This window comes from Rattus norvegicus, chromosome 6 (genome assembly GCF_021556685.1).
Source record: "Rattus norvegicus strain SHRSP/BbbUtx chromosome 6, alternate assembly SHRSP_T2T, whole genome shotgun sequence".
NCBI lineage: Eukaryota > Metazoa > Chordata > Mammalia > Rodentia > Muridae > Rattus > Rattus norvegicus.
In genome coordinates this window covers 60216497-60237376 of record NC_141539.1, presented here as the reverse complement: position 1 = coordinate 60237376, position 20880 = coordinate 60216497, and the positions used below count along the sequence as shown (strand labels likewise).

Genomic DNA, 20880 nt, shown 5'->3' with positions numbered 1-20880 from the left:
TTGCCTTCCTTCAAAGAGAACCAGACTTAGGAGAGTTTTGAGAGGAACTTTACCTTGAATCCCTGAAGGAGTGGATTGTGTTGATGTTTTGACTGTCTGTTTCTTTCTAAATCAAACTCTCTCTCTCTCTCTCTCTCTCTCTCTCTCTCTCTCTCTCTCTCTCTCTCTCCTCCTCCTCCTCCTCCTCCTCCTCCTCCTCCTCCTCCTCCTCCTCCTTCCCTCCCTCCCTCCCTCCCTCCTTCCCTGCTCTTGCCTCACAGGAAACCCTTCTCATTTCCCACCACCATTTCCATTTTATCCCATCTCAAGTGTGCACATGTGTATATGTGCACATGTGTCTCTACTTTTTGAGGTATGATTTTGTAATGAAATATACATGGAATGCTGTTTTTCTGTTCTAACTTAGTAGTATAACTTCTAATAATGCTGAGAAGAAATGCTGTACTGAGAATAAAGTGAGTGTTTCTAGGAGTTAAATGCTAAAAGGAGATAGTCTAACTTTACTACAACTAAATCAGACTTTCAAAGTTTAAAAAAAACAGCAAAAGGATGAGGGATTAGTTCAATGGGATGTCTCCCAAAATTCTTGAAAAACAAAACAATAAATACAAAAATGTTCCATTCCAAGTCACTGAAATTCATGACCCATAATGGCACCTACACATACAGTACTTCCTCGTTATGAAATGATTTTCACAGCTGAAATATCAATTGATTTCCAAGAACTCTTAGTATATTGAATTCTCAAAATGAGCTGCAGAAACCAACTGTATTATCTTAAACAAAGAATTTTTCATACCTAAGTATATACATGCGGAAGAGGAGCTCATGCTCATTTCTGAGACAAGAAGCCACAGGATAGAGGAGTTGATCAATGAGTTGAATGGTTATTTGAGTCAGTCTGGGTCTTATTCCGATGAATTACCTTTCATCGATTCTGACTGGAGTGTGCAGACACAGCTGTGGTTACTCAGCTCATTATTTTATGACTATAAACCTAATGACCCAATTTACTCAATATAACACGTTGACATACATTTTTAAGGTTTATTTTCTACCCAAACATGTGATTTATACCAGGCTCATGCACCTTTTCCCAGATATATTTCATGTTAAATGTCATTTTTTAGTCCGCCTTGATTTCCCACTGTATGGTTCCAAGAAACATTCCAAACTGATGAGCTCTGCTCAGAAGTGAAGCTCCACAAACATTAAAAAAAGGAGGGTTGGGAGGCTATAATGAGCATGCTCTTCCCCAGCTCAAAACTAAGCTCCCTTAGGGACTTCTGTCTTGACTCTGATGCTCTGGTTAATCCTGATACACTGAAGCTTTCTTCTGTCTGCCTGGTGGGCTTTTCTCCTGTTCACTTTATAACATAGGTCATTTACTGTTCGTTCGTCCTATATTTGTCCAGTTTAATTATTGACATGACACTATAAAGAATATTATTTTAGAGCATCTGTTTTATACCAGACATCATTCCTGGAGGGTGAACTAAAACTCTCACATGAGAAAAAAAATATTGATTTCAGGGCCCATGAAAATTGGAGGTGGTGGGGGATATTGACAGAAAGAGAAGAACCTTCAGCCCTACCTAAGATTGTTCTGTGTCTGGAGTGAGCACAAGAGTCAGGGTAGGACCAAAGGTACCCAACTCAGGCATAGGAGACAGATGAACTTTCCTGAAGTTATGCCTATGCATAGACCCGCAAAGGAACTAAAGGCAGACACACTGATAGCTTCCCAAATCCACCAGAGAGAGCCTCAGAAATGTGTCATGATGGGTAAAGATGACGAAAAGATAGACAACAAAAAGGACAGATAAACTAAACCCTGAGTGCACAGAATTTTACTTCTAAGTCCAGAGAAGTACAGAAAAAGGGAGTGGCTTCCTCCTGGTGCCTATAATACAAATATTTGGATACCAATGTCAATTGTTCATATATTATACACTGAGAAATATCTGGGTCCTAGGAAGATATCTGTGGAAATTTGGCTGGATCAAAGCCTTGTTTTCAGCAGGGACCTGGATAATAACTCAGACCAAGGTCTACTGTAAGGAAGGTGAAACAGTCACTTTGGCTAAAATGTATAATATCAGGGAAACTCAAAAATTAAGACTAGTAATGTTATATTAGGTTCCTGTCAACATGCACTTCTTGGAACCTACACTATTGTCTGGGCTTGGTGGATGGATCCCCCAGGTGGGGCAGTCTCTGGATGGCCTTTGAACTAAGAACAGGTCCCCGATGGAGGAGTTAGAGAAAGGGCTAAAGTAGCTGAAGGGGTTTGCAATCCCATAATATTAGTCAACCAGCCGCCCCCCCCGGGGGCTCCCAGGGACTAAACCACCATTCCAAGAGAACACAGGGATGGACCTATGGTTCCAGTCACATATGTAGCAGAGGATGGCCTTGTTGGGCACCAATGGAATGAGAGGCACTTGGTCCTGTCAAGGCTCGATGACCCAGTGTAGGGGAATATCAGGGCATGGAGGTGGGAGGAGTGGGTGGGTGAGTGAGGAAGCACCCTCACAGAAACAGGGGTGGGGAGAAATGGGGAAAGGCGATAACATTTAAAATGTAAATTAAAAAATCCAATAAAAAAAAAAGACTAGCGATGTTGAGCATTCTCTATTAAAACTTTAAAGAAAAAGTCAGTACTAAAAAAAAAAGACAATTTTAAATAATAATAGGTCCTATACTTTTAGGAATTTATGGGGAAATGTGTTAAATATGCACGTGATGTTTCCTCTAATTTACACAAGGAAAGACCTGGATTCCTTTATCTTCTATTCTATGCCATGAGACTCACTTTGGAAGCCGAGATACAACACCAGCTGACATAGAAGTGAGAATATCATCCAAACGACCTGATGGTTTTCCCTTGAGAATCCAGCTGACGACTAGTTCAAGCAGAATCAAGAAGATGAAAAATGGAGTTGCCTAGAAAGGAGAGTACATAGTAGAGATGTTACTCTGCTCTATATGAAGTCCTCCAAATTTTCTGATCATTCCTCTGATATCTGGGAAGGGTACACCTTTCCAGGGTACCTATATTTATGCTACTGGGCTATTTCCAAGCCAATGAACAAGAAAATTTCTGCATTTTTTACATATACCAAAGATATGCTCACAATGTGCCATGCAATTTATAGATGAAATAGAAGCATAAGTACAACTTTCAATACTAAACCAAGAAAATAAGTAAAATGAGGAAGGAGATACTTCAGGTTCAGTTAAATATTTTTAAAATTAGTTAAGCATGTAAAAACCTATCTTTTGACAATGAACAGGTTACAGTCACTTGGGGAGAACTCCTTAAAAATACCTTCGATTAGAAGTTTTACAAACTAGACAGTCTAAAACTCCTTCTGAATATGACACGTAAGTGGAAGAAACAACGTCTGAGACTCTTAGCAAATAAGGTCATTTCCCAAGATTGTGTCAGCACCAAAGTTTCATTCATCCATTTAGCCTTGATTTGTGGTTTTATAATAATGAGTATTCAACTATCAATCATTGAATATTGGATTAGGTTTGATGCTATAATCTAAATAAAAATAATTTTTGAAGACAGTATTGGTACATTTTTCTTCAACAAAAAAAAATGGCAATAACAAATCTCAAAAGAATTATGGGCTTCATTCATGTGGACCGTGATAATGAGGTGGAAGTATTCTAACTGAGCTCCCAAGACCACGCTCAGTGATGTCATAGTTTCCCTATTTCTGGTCTGAACTAGTAAGTGTTGTAGGAACAACTTAGACTGGGTGGGGAACATTATTGCTCAGGCTCTAATTCTGGATATTTCCACTTCCAATCATGGCCAAGTAACAGAAGTGCAAAATGCCTCAAAGGCTCAAAATGATAGAAAAAAAATGGTTTGAGTTCAAACTTCGGAAGTTAGAGTTTTACTGAGCCAAGCTGGGTATCCTTTATTCTGCAGAATTACTCTACCAAATTAAAGAGGAAATACCTTCCTGGACGTGGTAGAAAAGTTCAACATTTTCAAACAAATTTGTTACAGAGTTTCCTGATGTGGTACAACTATTCGACATTGCTTTCTAATAGCTAGACTTGTAATGGCACTATCTTCAAAAACTGAATTTTCTTTCATATTCCAGAGTGATGTATAAGGGATTTATAAGCAAACATGAAGATATTGTACAGAGTTCAGTTGAAAATTGTACTTTGGCTTTATGACTGTAAGAAATTGGATTTTTATGAGGCTATAATAATTTGAAGTAGAAAATTGAACAAATCTTAGGGATATGTTGAGTTTATATAGCAATAAAAGAGCAAAAGAGCCTCTTCCAAGATAGTCTCACCTTTTTAACGTAATCAGGCACCTCTTCAACTGTTTGGAAGGCAGTTTCACTGGGCTTCATCATGTAAAACATCGCTCGCATACCCTGGGAAACTGAAACATTGTCTTGGGCTCCTGGGTTCCTCATTTCTGTCCCTGTCTGATTCCCAGCTGGAGATATTTGTGGTTCTGTGGCAGAAGAGCAAGAAAAGAAACTGTGTAGCACAGAGCGAGCCTTGTCAGAGTTGAGAACAAAGACCCACAGAGACCTCAGCCAACAGCGGAGTTCGTGTGCAAAAGCACAGCAGACTAGCAGCAAGAATCGGTTCAGGGTTCAGTGGGTGACTCCCCAGGAAGCAGAAAGTAGGGAGGGGCAAAGAAGACTCCAAGAAACAAGCGAGCAATGCAGTTTGCCTATTGCTTAAGCAACTTGTAAACAACTAAAAAGAGAAATTAAAAAAAAAAGCGTATGTAACTGTGCCTGGAAAATGAAAGGGGAAAAAGAGCAAACAAACCAGTTTTATAACAGGTGAAAGTTCACTCTGATAAAGTGGTGAAAGTCCAAAAGTCAGATTACGTGAGCACAATTAAATTTTCTCTGAAATGCACAACGCCTTTGAATTTGTTGTTTCTTCACAGAATTGTGTTTGAAGTGTTGGGCAGTATTGAAGTCTGTGTAATAATTAGTTGCTTCTCTGTAATAGAGCCTGGCTTCTTCCCACTGATGTATTTCTACTCTCAGCAACTAAACTTCTGGGTGTTTTGCACACCAGCTCAGAGCCACTAGGTTCATTGTATCATCTAGCTTTTCAGTTGAAGCTTACATTTCTCCATCCTTCTTGTCCTTAAAGGGACTCCGTAAGAAACTGTTTAGCGGTTTAATGAGACCTCACCTGTGGCATACAGAATGATCTAAAGTCACTGCACTCTTTCGGGAGAACTAGGAGGCACTTATTTGATTACAGTGGCCGGAAATGTTTGTCCTTGCCTAAATAGCCTGAAATTGGTCCAAGTGAATCTTAGTAGATATAGTTACTATGGCATGTTTTGGTTATATTAAAAGGAGTGTTGTGTGGAACCTGACACCGTTTTTCTGGTTGCTCTGATAAAGTGCCTGACACAAGCAACTTAAGGAAAGACTGTGGGTTGGCGTTGGATCATGGTTTGAAGCACCATATCCTCGAGGGACAGCCATACTAGAGCAAATATGAAATGGACGGTCCTATTGTGTCTGCAGTCGGGAAGCAGAGATAATCAAGAATCCTGGCACTGAGCTGGCTCCCTCTTGTTTTGCGTCTTAATTCAATGTGAGATCTATAATCATGAGGTGGTACCATCCACACTCATTTTGGGTATTCATGAGCAAAATCTGAGGGCATCCCTGCAGGTGTCAGGCAAGCAAATGGAACTATGAAGTGATGAGAATAAGAACTCGGTACAGGTTAGCTTTGTCAGACTCTGAGAAGTCTGATGTTAGGCAACTAAGTATATTGTCAATATACTTAAACACAATATAATTTGTAGAAAAATTTCCTGGTACAACACAATCCTCACTGCAGAAGGAGGAACAATTACATCAAAACTTAACTCCAAGTACATATCATTTACTCCAAGAAGGTAGGATGTAGAGATAGGCTACGTATACTAATTTAAGGGCCTAAGGAAGGATCTTGCCTAGATCCTTATTCATCATTACAAACAACGTAGAGATCATTAGGGTTATTAGCCACCTCTAGTCCCAGTTGTGGGAGTTTGGGGGAACTTCTGGCTATGTAGATAATGTGAGAGTCGTTTAGACTATTAGGTATCTCTGTTCCTGGTTGTGGGAGCTTGGGGAAGCCCCTGGCTGTATGGGCAATGTAAGGAACATTTAGATTACTAGCCACCTTTATTCTTGGTCGTGGGAGCTTGATATGGCTGACCCAACATACTGCACACCACCAGAATATTAATTATTTCCAATTCTCATCTTTGGGTAAGACAAAAAAGACAATCCTAGATACTTCACATTCCTGATTTCCCCAGAGATCTATGGGTGCAAGGACCTTTGTGCTCCCAGTATAAACCTATCTGGAGATATCTTCCTAGAGATACCCAGGGGTGTGTCCGTAAGATTACTTCAAATTTCAGCCAAGTTGACAGTAGATTAACCACCAGAACCTCAGAAAGTTCCAATACCATGTATGGATACTAGAAGTACCAGTCATGTAACACAAAGGAAATGAGAAGATATAAGGTATATGTGCTTGTATAAAGTAGTTCTATAAAATGTGTATGCCTGTGTGTGTGTGTGAGATCATGCTTTATATATCTACTGAGCTGAGTAGGTTTTCTTTCATCAGGAGACTATCATTTCTAAATGTTATCTGGTGATTTTCCAGTGAGAGACTCATGGAGACAATGATGGCATGTTCAAATCTTTCCTGATGCATTGGTAACACTGAACCAATTTCATTTCAAAGTAACCTTACAGCAGAATTATAAAAATGTATATATATCTATATCTATATAAGCATATATAGATATAGATATATACTTTAACAAAAGTGATTATGTACAGCAGAGTGTTTTTTCTGCCTTTTATGTGACTATGAAATTACAAATTTAATATATGGACAAAATAAAAGTACACGTAACCTATTATAAGTAAAGTGTGAAATGGCAACGGCCCTTTATCTCTTACTGTAGACAGTCAGCATTATCATCAAAGCAGTGACCTCCCCTCTCACCAGGTATTTTGTCTTACCATCTTTTCCTACAAAAGAGAATTGTTACTGTTTTATAATGTTGCTGTATTTAGACACACACTTATGGTCTGATTTTTGTAGTAGAGTCCATCTTCTTCTTCTGGGAGCCAGCAACACAATCAAGAACATTCTTCAGTTCAATGTGTAATTATGTAGTGAGGCTTCGTTTTGCTGTTGTTTGTTTGTTTGTTGCATCAACAGAAGTGTGTGTGTGTGTGTGTGTGTGTGTGTGTGTGTGTGTTTATACTAGGTTAAGCAAAATCACCTTAGGTATTTAATATACAGGAAGCTGAAGACAAAAATTTATTTACAGAGAAAATGAAATTAAGTAAAATACAGACAAGGGAAAAAATCCCTAGGGACAAGTGTCACTAGAAAACTAGAAGAATTCTTATTCTATAGGGATAACAGAGAGACTATTCTATCAAAAATCAAGTCCTGCTACAACCCAGTAGAAGCTGAAATTATAAGAAGGTATGATCCTTAGAGTAAACTCGGTCTGTGCCAGAAGCAATATCCAAGGGAGATAAAGAAAAGGAAAAAAATGCACTTGAGCTTTCTTGGCAATTTATTTTAGGCAGAGTTAAAAGACAATTGAGATAGGAGTGCAGGCAGGACGTCTACAGAGCATAGCCCCATAGGATCAACAGCACTGAAGAAAAAAGGAGAATAGATCTGCAGAGAATAAACCAACAATTGAGGTGCACTTCAGACCTAGTACCTGCACCATACTGATTACAGGCTTTATCCTCCTCTGTACAGAGGGTAAACCATGCTCCAGAGAAGCAGCTCAGGGTCAAAGCTTTCTATTAGGTTTAACAAAGGGATACAAGAATGGATTCCAAGACAGAAATCTTTGCTTTCCCTTGGTCCTGCCTCATTTCCAGGTCCTACCTATTCAAGTGTGGAAAAGTAGATTTTCAAGACAGTGCTCTGTACCATCCTATTTAGTCTACAGGCTCAGTCTAAGTAGACCTTGTCTGATAATGCCATCTGAGCAGCATTGTCTTTGTTAGGGATTCTAATGCTGTGAAGAGACACCATGACCATAGCAACTCTTATAATGGAAAACAATTAATTGGGTTGACTTACAATTCGTAAGTTTAGTCCATTGATCGTATAACAGGAACCATGGTGCCATGCAGGCTGATAAGGTGCTGGCAAGGTTCCTGGGATTTTCACATCTGGCAGATCTCGGAGATCCACAGGCAGCAGGAAGAGGATTGAGACACACACCAACATATCAAAGGCCACTCCCTAGTGACACTTCCTCCAACCAAAAGATACCTACTCCAAGAAGGCCACACCTCCCAAAGGTACCACTCCCTATGGACATAAAGGAAGCATTTTTATTCAACCATGACAAACATATTTCCACTATTATGAAAAGAATTTGTGGCAGCTATAGGTATTTAGAAGAAATTAAAGAGGGAATTTTGTAAGAGTATTATCATATCCACATTAGGTGGATTACCATGACACACATACTTAAAAGAGAATCTTACATTTGTGATCCCTTTCTAGAGTATTTTTCTTGCTGCTGAGATTACTTTCTATTCATGATTTTAAAAAAGGGGGGTGGGGTCCAGCTTGTTAAAATTTAGAAGCCACAAGATGTTTTTAAAAAATAATATCAAATTGAAAGGTGTCTGGGCTTCTGAAAAGCCCTTTTGAAGACAGCATACCTGCTGTCAATCAAGACTTTGTGTGTGCAAATGCTAAATATCTAGTGTACAGTGTGTAAGTACTCGAGGCTTCCTTACTTAATGGCTACCATCACCCAGAGTAAAGTAAACAGTAAAGAGTGGAAGTTTATGACATGAGTCACATGATCCAACCTGAGTGTTAAAATGATCAGTCTTGTTTTCTCTGAATAAATGAAGACTAGATTTTTGGAGCAAAGATGAGTCTCCAGGCTAGCTGGATGACTTTCTCTAAGGTGAATTCAGTAGCAGTGAAATTAGAAAGGTTCTCTAACAGAGAAAGTTCTCTAACAAGGTAGGCAGAGAGCATGAAAGGCAAAAAAACCGTGATTTGAAGATTTGACTTAATCTACTGAAAGAAGAGCTGTTCTTTACTGATATGGGTACAGTAAGAGATTTGACTGAGTATAATGTGGACTGTCTATACACACATAGACACAGGCAGTTACAAATATAAATCTCAAGTTCAGAAATCAAAATAAAGAACTAGATATAAAAGAATAGCATAGAAAAATATGACATTATAGCTATAAGCCAAACATGATTTTATTTGTAGTCACTTTTACTGTGTCCATATAAATAAATTTCATTTTAATCTGAAATCTAAACTTATTGTTACATTAAGTTTATTTTGCAGGGCAATTGTTTGCAGATAAAATACTAACATGATATATAATTTCACAATGATTATAAATCTCATTGTAAAAGTAATTGAAAAAATATTTGACTTATGTTTTAATAAAGTGTGGTAAACTTGTTGAAATATTAAGAAATGGCCAAATTCCTTTCACAAAGAATGTGTTTTCAACCTTCCTACTAGCTAGAGAGTTCCACTGGTTCTCATGCTTCTGAAAACTAGGTATGTGTTGGCTTACGTTCATCTTTCATTTTCTCTTCCTAGTGTAATTGACTACATTACTTATGTAGGATATTACTGTTATCGTATGAAAGTATTTATTTCCCTCACTACTGTATTCCTATGTACTTTGAGGCTATTTTTAGAGACTCTAGTTAGTACTGTCTCTAACAGTCTCCCATCTCTGAGAATTAACACATTCTCTTAGACTAAAGAAGCACAGGAAGCCTTTCTTAATTATTCTCCCTATTTTCTTATATCGGATTTTATTACTTTTGGCCCTGGCCAACCCAAGATATAGTAGAAAAGATCAGGTAGAAGATGAATTTTAAATAAAATTATGGTATACACTTGAGTTCAGAGCATAAAGAACAAACAGCATTTCCAATGTTATTTCTTTAAATCCCATCAAACTAATGCACCTCATTGCTTTAACGGTTGCCAAGTGACAGAACAGCTTAGTGCTGTATGCCTATTGGTGTCGGAATGTGTGTAACTCTCTCTTTATGAGATTGATTTTGAGTCATTTTTGGAATTAATTCAAATTCACAGTGCAGTATAAAAGAATGTCAAGAGATCTCACGGGTATTTCTTGAAATAGCCCTTGAGACGCTCTCTAAAGGGAAGGATTTTCTTTGCAAAACAATTTGGAAAATTCTAGACACTGCATATGCGGGTCTGGAATTAATCTTAAACTTAATATTAAATTAATATTACAATGCTTGTAGGATTGCAAGATCTGATGTCATCACCAAATAAACTTTTGATAACTACATTAACCTGTACTATTTTCTGTTGAAACATACTGAGGAGTTACTGCTTACCTAGTACTTCAAAACCTCCCTGAAGATGCATATTTAATGATACACTAGACTCAACATAGACCCTAATTATCTAATGAGGAATATGGACATAAACAGCACCTTTGCTGAAGTAACTAATATATATCATTTTGGGAAAATGTTAGAAAAGAGTGGTTTGTGCTTGAAACTGAATAGATTGAGGAAAATCAAATACCATTCTGTATATCATATACAACGAACATTTAATAATGCGCACACAAAGGGCACCATCTCTGGCTCTAGCGTTCACAGATTCTCCCGCCTAATCCTGAAAGGGGCTGATGAAATACTTTCAGGAAAATTCAAAAGATATTTTGTAGACTTACTATTTTTAATTTAAATTAAGAATTTTTTGAGTACTATATTTTTATCATTTCTATCCATCTTTCTATTCTTATAACTTCTCCCATGCACTTCTACCCAATTTATGGCTTATTTTTAAATTATTGATATGTGTACTCCCATAAATATATATTTATATATATATATATTATAGAGAGGGCAAAACAGAGAGAATATATATAATATACTATTGATATGTACCCCCACATATATCCTATATATCTTCCATATCCTCCATATCCTCTCTCTCTCTCCATATATATATATAGAGAGAGAGAGCGCGCCAGACAGCCAGATAGCCAGACAGAGAGGGAGAGAGAGAGCCAGAGAGAGCCAGAGCCAGAGAAAGCCAGAGAGTGAGAGAGCCAGAGAGAGAGAGAGAGAGAGAGAGAGAGAGAGAGAGAGAGAGAGGGTGCTGACCTATCAGGAGCTAGTCACTAGAGAAGAATAATTCTCCTTCTCTTAGCCACTATTTTCATATAGCTTTTTAACTACAAGTAGGACCTTAGATTGCCCCCATTCACACTGGCATTACAACTGGTGTTTTGGTGTCTATGTCTTATTTAGGTGACCATATAGTTGAGATTTCATGGGTAAATTTTTCTCTCCTGTACGGAAGACATTCTCACAGCAGATATTTTGCTCCTCTGGCTCTTAAGACTTTCTGCTTCCTTTTTGATAATGTTCCCAAGAAGAGATGCATGTGTCAGTCGATGTTGAACCTTTGAAGTTCTCTGTATTTCAACCACTTCTAGACTTCTGTGACAGTCTTTGTCTGCTACCAAAAGATATTTCTTTGTGATTTGTGAGTTATACTTATCTGTAGGAATAAAGAAAAATGCTTAGAAGTGCGTATTATAAGTTGTGCTGGTTAAGAAAAGTTCCCAAAATTGGTTTTCTTCAAGAGGCCATAATCTCAACAACAATACCAAGCAAGTTGTTTTATAGTACCAGACATAATGTCCTTCCTATTGTGAGGGCCTCCAGTCTAATTAGATGATGATTTGTTGCCTTTGAATTTAAGCACCACTCTTGCAACCTTGAAGTATCTTGCCCTGCTAGTCTTTGTGGATGTAAAGACGTTTGTAAAAGCTATAAGAAAACTTATTACTTTGTGTTTATTTAAGATATATATTTAAATACATATTTGAAAATTTTCTAACAGTATATTTTGATCATGTTCTTTTCCCTTCCCTAATTCCTCCCCAGCCACCCTCTCAACCTTGTGTTCATTTTCTCTTTGTAGTCAATGGTGTGGTTGAGACAGGAGACTAGCATGACTGCCCTCTGAGAGGCCCAACAAGCAGCTGACTGAGACAGAGGCAGATACTTACACCCACTCAATGGACTGACGTGGAGGACCCCTATGGTTGAATTAGGGGAAGGCTGAAGAAGTTGAGGAAGAGAACGAGCTCATAGGAAGACCAGCAATATCAATTAACTTGGACCGATCTCTCAGACACTGAGTCACCAGGACTGCCTGGTCTGGCCTCAGTGAGAGAAAAGGCATCTAATGCTTGGAGACTTGAGGCAACAGGGAGTGGGAAGACATGGCGTGGGTGGGGTGGGATGGAGTGGGGTGGGGTAAGATGGGGTGGAGAAGGGACATCCTCTTGGAGACAGGGGGTGGGGCAGTGTAAAAGGAATGGAATGAGGAACTTTTGGAGGGAGGATTGGGAAGGTGATAATGACTAGACTATAAAAAATAGATTAAAGATGAAGAAAAATACCATAAAATGAGTCAGTGTCAGTTATGGATTCCATCTCATGGAGTAGTCTTTTATCATAGTCAAAGCATGATTGGCTATTTTCATGACATTCCCACTGATCTTGTGACATTACATTTTTTCTTTCTTGTAGGTCACAGGATTTGTAGCTGTGAGATACGAATGATTACTCTTCTCCTTCAATAACGTAATAGAGTACTCTCCAGTACCTTGAAGAATAGTCATCACAGGTGAAGCTTCTACTTAAATATCAGCTACATTTATCTACATTCAATGACATTAATATGTGATGTCTTGAGGAATAGAGTGTTATCATTAGACTGTGGAAGTAATCTTTACCATTGGAAACAGCATGTAATGTTTGGGCTGCAGACAGGAGCCTTATGGCTAAGAACTTTAAAAGATGTAGCCTATTCCAGATACTAGAGATATAATTTGGTAGCTTATCATGTCTAGTTGGAGTATTGATTGTCTTCCTATCATACAATAACTGCATTTAAATTCCATATATATGTGAAACTTCTACAACAGAAGTTTTACACAGCTTTTCAAAATGACCTTTAGTGTTATTTAGCTCTCCAGTATTCTCTCATCTACTCTGCCCCCTTATTCCCCTTTTCAGTTAATCTCTTTACTCTAATTTTCCACTTATCCTTTTATAGCACTATTAGAAATGCTTTGAAGGATGACCAAAGTGTGGATGCTTCAGTTCTACTTTAAAGGGGGAACAAAAATATTTATAGGAGAAGATATGGAGACAAAGTTTGGAGCAGAGACTAAAGGAATGGCCATTCAGAGCCTCTCCCACTTGGGAATCAAACCCATATACATACAGTCACCAAAACTTGACAATATTGATGAAGCCAAGAAGTGCATGCTGACAGGAGCCTGATATAGTTGTCTCCTGAGAGGCTCTGCCTGAGCATGACAAATATAGAGGCAGATGCTCACAGCCAAAGATTGAACTGAGAATGGGGTCCCCATTGGAGGAGGAGTTAGAGAAAGGACTGAAGGAACTGAAGGGGTTTGCAACCCCATAAGAACAACAATACCAAAGAACCAGAGCTCCCAGGGACTAAACCACTACCCAAAGACATAGACAGACCCATGACTCAAGCTGCATATGTAACAGAGAATGGCCTTGGTGGCCACCAATGGGAGGAGATGCCATTGGTCCTGCCAAGGCTGGAAAACCCCACCCCAGTATAGGGGAATGTCAGGGCGGGGAGGCGGGAAGGGGTGGGTAGTTGGGTGGGGAAACAACCTCATAAAAGAAGAGGGAGGGAGAATGGGATAGGGAGTTTATGGAGAGGAAACCAGGAAAGGGGATAACATTTGAAATGTAAATTAAAAAAAAACATTAAAAAAAGAGAAAAACTAAAATAAAAGAGCTGTAGAAAAAAAAGTGCCTCTCCTTACCCCTGGTCAAGTAGTAATTATTGTATTATCTATTGTAAGAATTGTAAATAAAATGCAAATAATTGCAGATTAAAAATGAATATTTCTATATAATAGAAAAACTGAAATGATTGCCTTTTTTAATATGGGTTACCTCACTCAGGATGTTTATTTCTACCTATGTCCATTTACCTGCAAATTTCTTAATTTCATTTTTCTTACTACATGGGTAATATTCCATTTTGTAAATGTACCAAATCCTCATTATCCATTAATCACTTGAAGGGTATCTAAGCAGTTTCTAATTTCTGGGCTATTAGGAATAGAGCAGTGATGGGCCATTGATGACCAAGTTATCTTGTAGTAAGATGTTGTTATCTTTGTGTATATGCTTAAGAGTAGTATAGTTGACTCTTGTGAAAAATCTATTTTCAGCTTTTTGATGAACCAGCACAGTGATTTCCATAGTGGCTGTATAAAATTTGACACCCACTAGCAATGGATGACTGTCTCTCTTACCCCACGTTTTTGTCAGCATGAGTTTTCATTTGTTTTCTTGTTCTTGGCCTTTCTTACTACACTAAAATGAAATCTGAAAGTAGTACTAATTTGCATTATCTCAATGCTAAATACTTGTTAAATGTCTCACAATTATTTGTATTTTATCTTTTGAGAATGCTTTTTTTTTGTTATCCCATATTTAAACTGCTTTGTTTTCTTGTGTTTCTTTTTGAGATTTTGTATATTCTAGATATCTACATGCAGTGTTAATGAATTTATGTTACTTGGAGTGATAGATACATAGATTATGTGACAAAAGCCCTGTGTTATACATGAAAAAAAAACCTGTCAAAACAATTGGTTTGTAAAGAGATTCCTAGTATAATATAGGCTGTTTCAGGTCATCTCAATTTAGGATATATGTTATAATATCTCTAGACTCAGGAACAACAATAATGTACTTTCTCAAACTAATAGTTTTTATTTTGATATTTATATAATTCACCAATTTAATCCCATTTCCTCTTTCATATGGTTTAAAGGGTAGCTTAGAATCACATATATGGCAGAGCTCTATCATCAGCATAGGATGTAACAGCCAGCAAAGTGTTCTAGTTTATCATGGCTTCTAGAACCATAAAACATACTATGAGTCTTATCACAACAGTGATCTATTTATCAAGGTTCTGGAAGCTAAAAATCCAAGATAAACTTGCAGAAGATTTAGTATCTGGTAAACACATGTGTGTTAGTTTTCCAGTGGTTGTCTTTTCCCTATGTTCTCATACAATGAAAGAATCTAAAAAGGCCTCTGGAAACTATTTAATAAGGTTGTTAATCAAACTCTTTTAGGTTGGACCTCATAACCCAGTCATCTTCCAAGGAATCTATCTTTCTACTATCCTCTTCACGATTATTGATTCAGCCTGAGATTGGATGAGTGACCACAAAGGTTCAGGCTATAACATATGCCAAACTCACTCCTGGATCTGCACTGATTCTTCCAATATTATTGTTCAATAAGCATCACTATTTCACTCTGTTTCATGACTTTCATTGGGTATACTGATATAATGTGTAATTATTAAAATGACATGTGTAATTTTTAAAAGGTAATAGATCATATAACAAGTGAAAAAGAAATATTTCCTCAACTAGACAGTAGCACATCTTGAGGAAAATTGTCTGTAGACACACAAATATTACTGTCCTCGTGGGAATAATGGCAGCTAGAAAGAGTCAGTCCAGAGGGGATGCCTCAGATGACACTGCTAGTTGTCCCAATGGGGAAAAAATGAAAAACATAGGACTTCAGTTCATTATTACCAACATGATGTATTCTTGTCTATTTTAATTATTACTTCAAGTATCATCTCTTCATTCTATCTAAAATCAGCTTAGTTAATTCAGAAGTTTTGTTTGGAAAGATTGTTATTTCTTTAGTATTCTATGCAATAAATCCTGCTGCTACAATCCTCAGTGATGTGGCTTTGCCCTATAATGACCTACTATGCTACTGCTGCCGTTACTAAGTCAGAATTCTTGTTCCTCACTTAAACTCAGGAATTTCTGAAAGCTTATATGATTACCATGGTAACAAGACTGCAAACTCTGATCAACCTCCCTTAGAGGAATGAAATAGATTATCTGAGTATTGTTTAATTTAACTAAAGTAATTAAAGCAAATAAACAAAATGCTGCTGAAACTGCTATATCATGAGGATTCTTCAAAATAGTAGAAGACCTTCCTCCCAGAGACATGGTAAAGTCACATGGTTGCAGTACTTTCTCAATACTTTCAAAATAATGCAAATATACTACATGTAAAGTCAATTTTATTTTGTAGATACAATTGTCACCTCAGAGGCTTAGTGCTGAATAAGCTCATTCTTTCTAGTTCTTTCTGAAACTTTTGCTATCTGGTTCAACTCAGCTCTTATGGCTCAAACCCTCTCCTAGATCATAGATTCAATCTGGCTTCTCTCAGCTTCTCAGTGAATTGCTCTGTTTTGCCTAACTGGGAATTTGTTCTAATTTCTAGACCATATATATGTATAACTATGTATATATGTATTAACTAATCTCAACTTATGCCATATTTGCTAAATATATAGGAAATGCTATAAAAGAATTTAAATTTCCTGACAAACTTCACTGGCATGACAGACAGGATATTTATCCCACCCCTGAAATCAGATCCAGTCTCACCTCCCTTCTCTTGTACCAGCCCATCTGGGCTTTAAAACAACCTCTCTGATACATCAGTTTGGTTCTCTAGGTATTGGATCTGAACTAAATATAACACATAAAGCCCCAGATAAAAATGTGTACACAGGATAATGTGAAATAAACATCTACTTATTGGGTTTAAAGTACTAGTCAGAGATCAGCCAGTATAGTTTATTTTTATCATGCCATATTATCTTGAAATATTAATATTAATATTAATAATAATAAATATTAATATAATGTAGCAAAAGGAGAAAGCATTCTAGAAGCTACTGTCTTTCCGGGATAATTAGTCTACAAACTGAAACTGCTCTATTTTTAAGGATGTATATGGTGCTTCTTATGTGTCTTGTTACCAAACAGAACACACAGACTTGATGCAGAATATGGCAAACCAAAATCTACATTTGGTGGAACTATGGGCTAGATGTTGTTTTACTTGGTTTCTTTTGTGCATGTGTATACCAGGGTTAGAGTGGGTATGAATGAGGAATATTGATATTGAAAAGAAAGTAGAATGTATTCTGCTTGTGTCATCAGAATGGAGCCATATTGTTTGGTAAAGTTTCAAAGTTAACTTTAAGTCAAGTTCTAGCGTAATGTTCTTCCTTATTGTGCTACATGACAAAATGCATGGTCATTGTCTGTAGTGTTTTAAGTGTTAAATATGATAAGTGTTGTTGCTATACTTCAACTTCTAAGAGTTCTTACTGCAGAATAAGGCACACAAAATCAATAGTCATTGTCATTCTTTTAGAGAACAGTTCAAATATCAGACAAAGAGCTATTTCCTTAAAGTGAAATCAAAGTCCGCTAATTCAGAGAATAAAACCTACAACACTTCACTACCACAGAGAACCTAAAATCCAGTTATAAGTGGCACACATGAGCATAAAGACACCAATAGGGCCCATGGCTGGCCAGATGTACATTTCTGCTCTAGTTAGCTTTCCTGTTACTGGTGTAAAACACTGACCAAATTAAGTTGGCAAGGAAATGATTTATTTTATTGTCCAGTGACAGTCCATCATGGAAGGAATCCAAGAAAGAGACCTGGAGGTAAGAGCTGACACACATACCACAGAGGAATGTTTCTCAATAGCTCATTCTCTGTACCTTACCCACCTTGAATTGTACATTTCTAAGGACTTCAAACTCTCTACAAATGGTAAGTTTGTTTCTCCTCATGGCTCCTTTAATCCTGTCATCTTCACTGCAACCAAATCTGCCCCTTCACCAAGGGCCTTTTCCTGACTCCCCCCAGTGAGAAGCCTCAGCTACACTCTGTGACTCTCAATCTAGATTTTATGTCATCAAAAAGAATACTGGAGAAGAATTTTAAGCCCTCTGTCTGGAATACAGACATGCCCTTAGTAATATCACTAATTTCAAATAATGTTTGCAAGAAGTTTGTAGAAGGAGCAGCCATGTTTGAACAGGAAATCTATTTGAAAATAGTTGAGTGAGGAGAGGTGCATTCTGATCAGTGATTTGGGAGTCAATGCAGTGAGTAGAGTGTAATGGAGTTGAGTTCATTTGTGAGTTCATGCACTTCAGTGCAGGTCAGTAGAGGCAGTGGAAGCCAGAGAATAAGAATGGCCAGAATGCCAAGCCTAGCATGGCCTTGGTAGGGACAGAGGTACATGGTTCTTATCCCTGGAACAGGATCCGGTATGAGCCTCAGTGACTGTTGATGGCTGCTGTTTGGGCTTGTTTGGGCAATAATGTTCGTAGTTTCTGGACCCACAGCATGGGAAGACTCTTCCATTCAGAGGACTGTCCTCCCTGTTAACATTAATGACTCCATGATAATTGAAAGTGTGGCACTGTTTCAGCAAAATGATGAAAACTGGGACCTTCAGGACAGCCCTTAAGGCTATGGAAAACAGCTTTAAACATAAGAGTTTGAAAATACATAATTTCTCAACTATGCAAAAATAAGGATGCAATATAAATTATTATGAGGGGCTTCATGAATCTAAAAGAACAAGACCAGCTGTGCTGGGAGCCAGCTTAGTAGAAAATTACTAAGGAAGGAGATAAAGAGATGTAGGGAGTGGTGATCACAAGAGATCCCACCCAGCTAAGTGTTTGTTTATGCTTACAAAGGCAGATGGATTCCTGAGGTCAAGGTCTTCCTAGGGTAGAGCAAGGTTAGGTCCAGGCTTAACCTTTCAGGGCAGAGTCCCAGCCAGCTTGTTTATTGTCTGTGCTTAACAAAGACACACAGTTCTCTAAAGTCTTTTGAAATATTTAGGAAAAAATGCATAACTGCTGTCTCCTAAGAATCAAAGAACTGGGGTCATAGGATGCTGATTATTAATCAAAGGAAACCACAAGTAAATGACTGGACTTATAAGTAAAATAAAAGACTGGACCTGAGTTCTGCAGGAGATGAGCTATTCAGAGAAATAGTTAGGATAAATAGAACTGCTTGGAGAACTGACACAACCAAACAGGCCATGGACAGAGAGATCTCTTAGAAGAGTAAATAATCAGAATATAGACAGAGAGATCTCCAGAAATAAAGCAAAACAGAGAGAAGTAAACTGGAAAACTGTACCAAGCAGAAAATAGGTCTTCACCTTGGATCTATTCTTTGACTTTGAGTCATTTGTTCTCATGCTAACCCCTTTCTAGGCAGAGACTGAACCTTGGCACCAGAGGATGAGAAAATTTGTCAAAGTTAATTTGTGGTCAAGTAGAACAATTTAGAGAGAATCTGAGAGAAGCCTGGTTGAATCAGTCAGCTTGGAGAGGAGTTTGATCCAGAACATCAGAGGTAAGCCAGCCATCCAGAGTTCAGAAAGAACTAGGAAGGGGGAATTTATTCATCAGTAAGTCTTTAAGACATGACAATTACTTCAGGTGAATAAAAGGTGCTTTTACCCAGTGCTATATAGTGGGAGACAATTATATGTTAACCAAGGTCAGTGGCCATCTTGATATAGAGCCTTGCCCTGCCCTGTACCATCATTAGTGTGTGTGTGTGTGTGTGTGTGTGTGTGTGTGTGTGTGTGTGTGTGAGTTGTCCTTGAGCATTTTGCCTCTATGGTACTGGTCCCTCATTAACCACAGTTGATTCTTTAGCGCCAACTAAACAGCATTAATTGTCCAATTAAAAAAAAGCGTTTCAGTTCCACAGATTATTAATCCATAATATAGCATGAAGAGCCCTGGTGCAGTCTTTGCTTCCTCGTGAAGCCTCTATCATCCATGTCTCTCAGACTCCCACAACAGCTCTTAAACTCTGAACACTCAGCAGCATTTTCTGGCCCAAGGACCTAAAATCCATGCATAATTCCCCCCCAAAACAACCCATTATCTGGTACTAGTTAGTTTCTTTTTATGACAGTTATAAAATCAAAGAGAAAATAAAAAGTGTGTGTGTGTGTGTGTGTGTGTGTGTGTGTGTGTGTGTGTTGTATGTTTAACTCTCAGGTCTCAGGTCACAACTGATTATTGAAGGAGGTCATGAAAGGAACTGAAGCAGAAAAACCTGAAAGGACAATGCTCATTGCCTACCCTTGGCTGCTTACCCTGTTTTTTTTTTTTGTTTTCAGAAAAATATTTTAATAGAAGTTACGTGTTGACATTAGGATTGCTTATCATGTTTCACTTCCATATGTATATAATGTATCAATAAATTTTCCATATGTAAAAAAGCTGCAGAGATATACTCTTATTCCTGTGGGAAGAAAGAATATCTTAATACTTCTACAAAGTAGCTCCACTAGAACATTACAAACATTTCTACTAAAAGAAGTGATTAAAATCTTTTTTTAATTAATTTGAGTATTTCTTCTTTACATTTCGAGTGTTATTCCCTTTCCCGGTTTCCCGGCACACATCCCCTTAATCCCACCCCCTCCCCTTCTTTATGGGTGTTCCCCTCTCCATACTCCCCCCACTGCCGCTCTCCCCCGAACAATCATGTTCACTGGGGGTTCAGTCTTAGCAGGACCAAGGGCTTCCCCTTCCACTGGTGATCTTACTAGAATATTCATTGCTACCTATGAGGTCAGAGTCCAGGGTCAGTCCATGTATAGTCTTTAGGTAGTGGCTTAGTTCCTGGAAGCTCTGGTTTCTTGGCATTGTTGTTCATAAGGGGTCTCGAGCTCCTTCAAGCTCTTCCAGTTCTTTCTCTGATTCCCTCAACTGGGGTCCCGTTCTCAGTTCAGTGGTTTGCTGCTGGCATTCGCCTCTGTATTTGCTGTATTCTGGCT

General features: G+C 38.0%; 1 protein-coding gene across 1 annotated transcript in view; it reads right to left on the bottom strand.

Moving 5' to 3' along the window:
* Agmo (alkylglycerol monooxygenase) overlaps positions 1-4592 on the bottom strand; it is a 343612-nt gene extending 339020 nt beyond the window's left edge. Inside the window, 2 exon segments of the mRNA NM_001135899.1 lie at positions 2816-2946; positions 4332-4592. Coding sequence (NP_001129371.1) covers positions 2816-2946; positions 4332-4457 — 257 coding nt within the window. The 5' untranslated portion in view covers positions 4458-4592.
* Positions 4593-20880: the final 16288 nt, after the last annotated feature.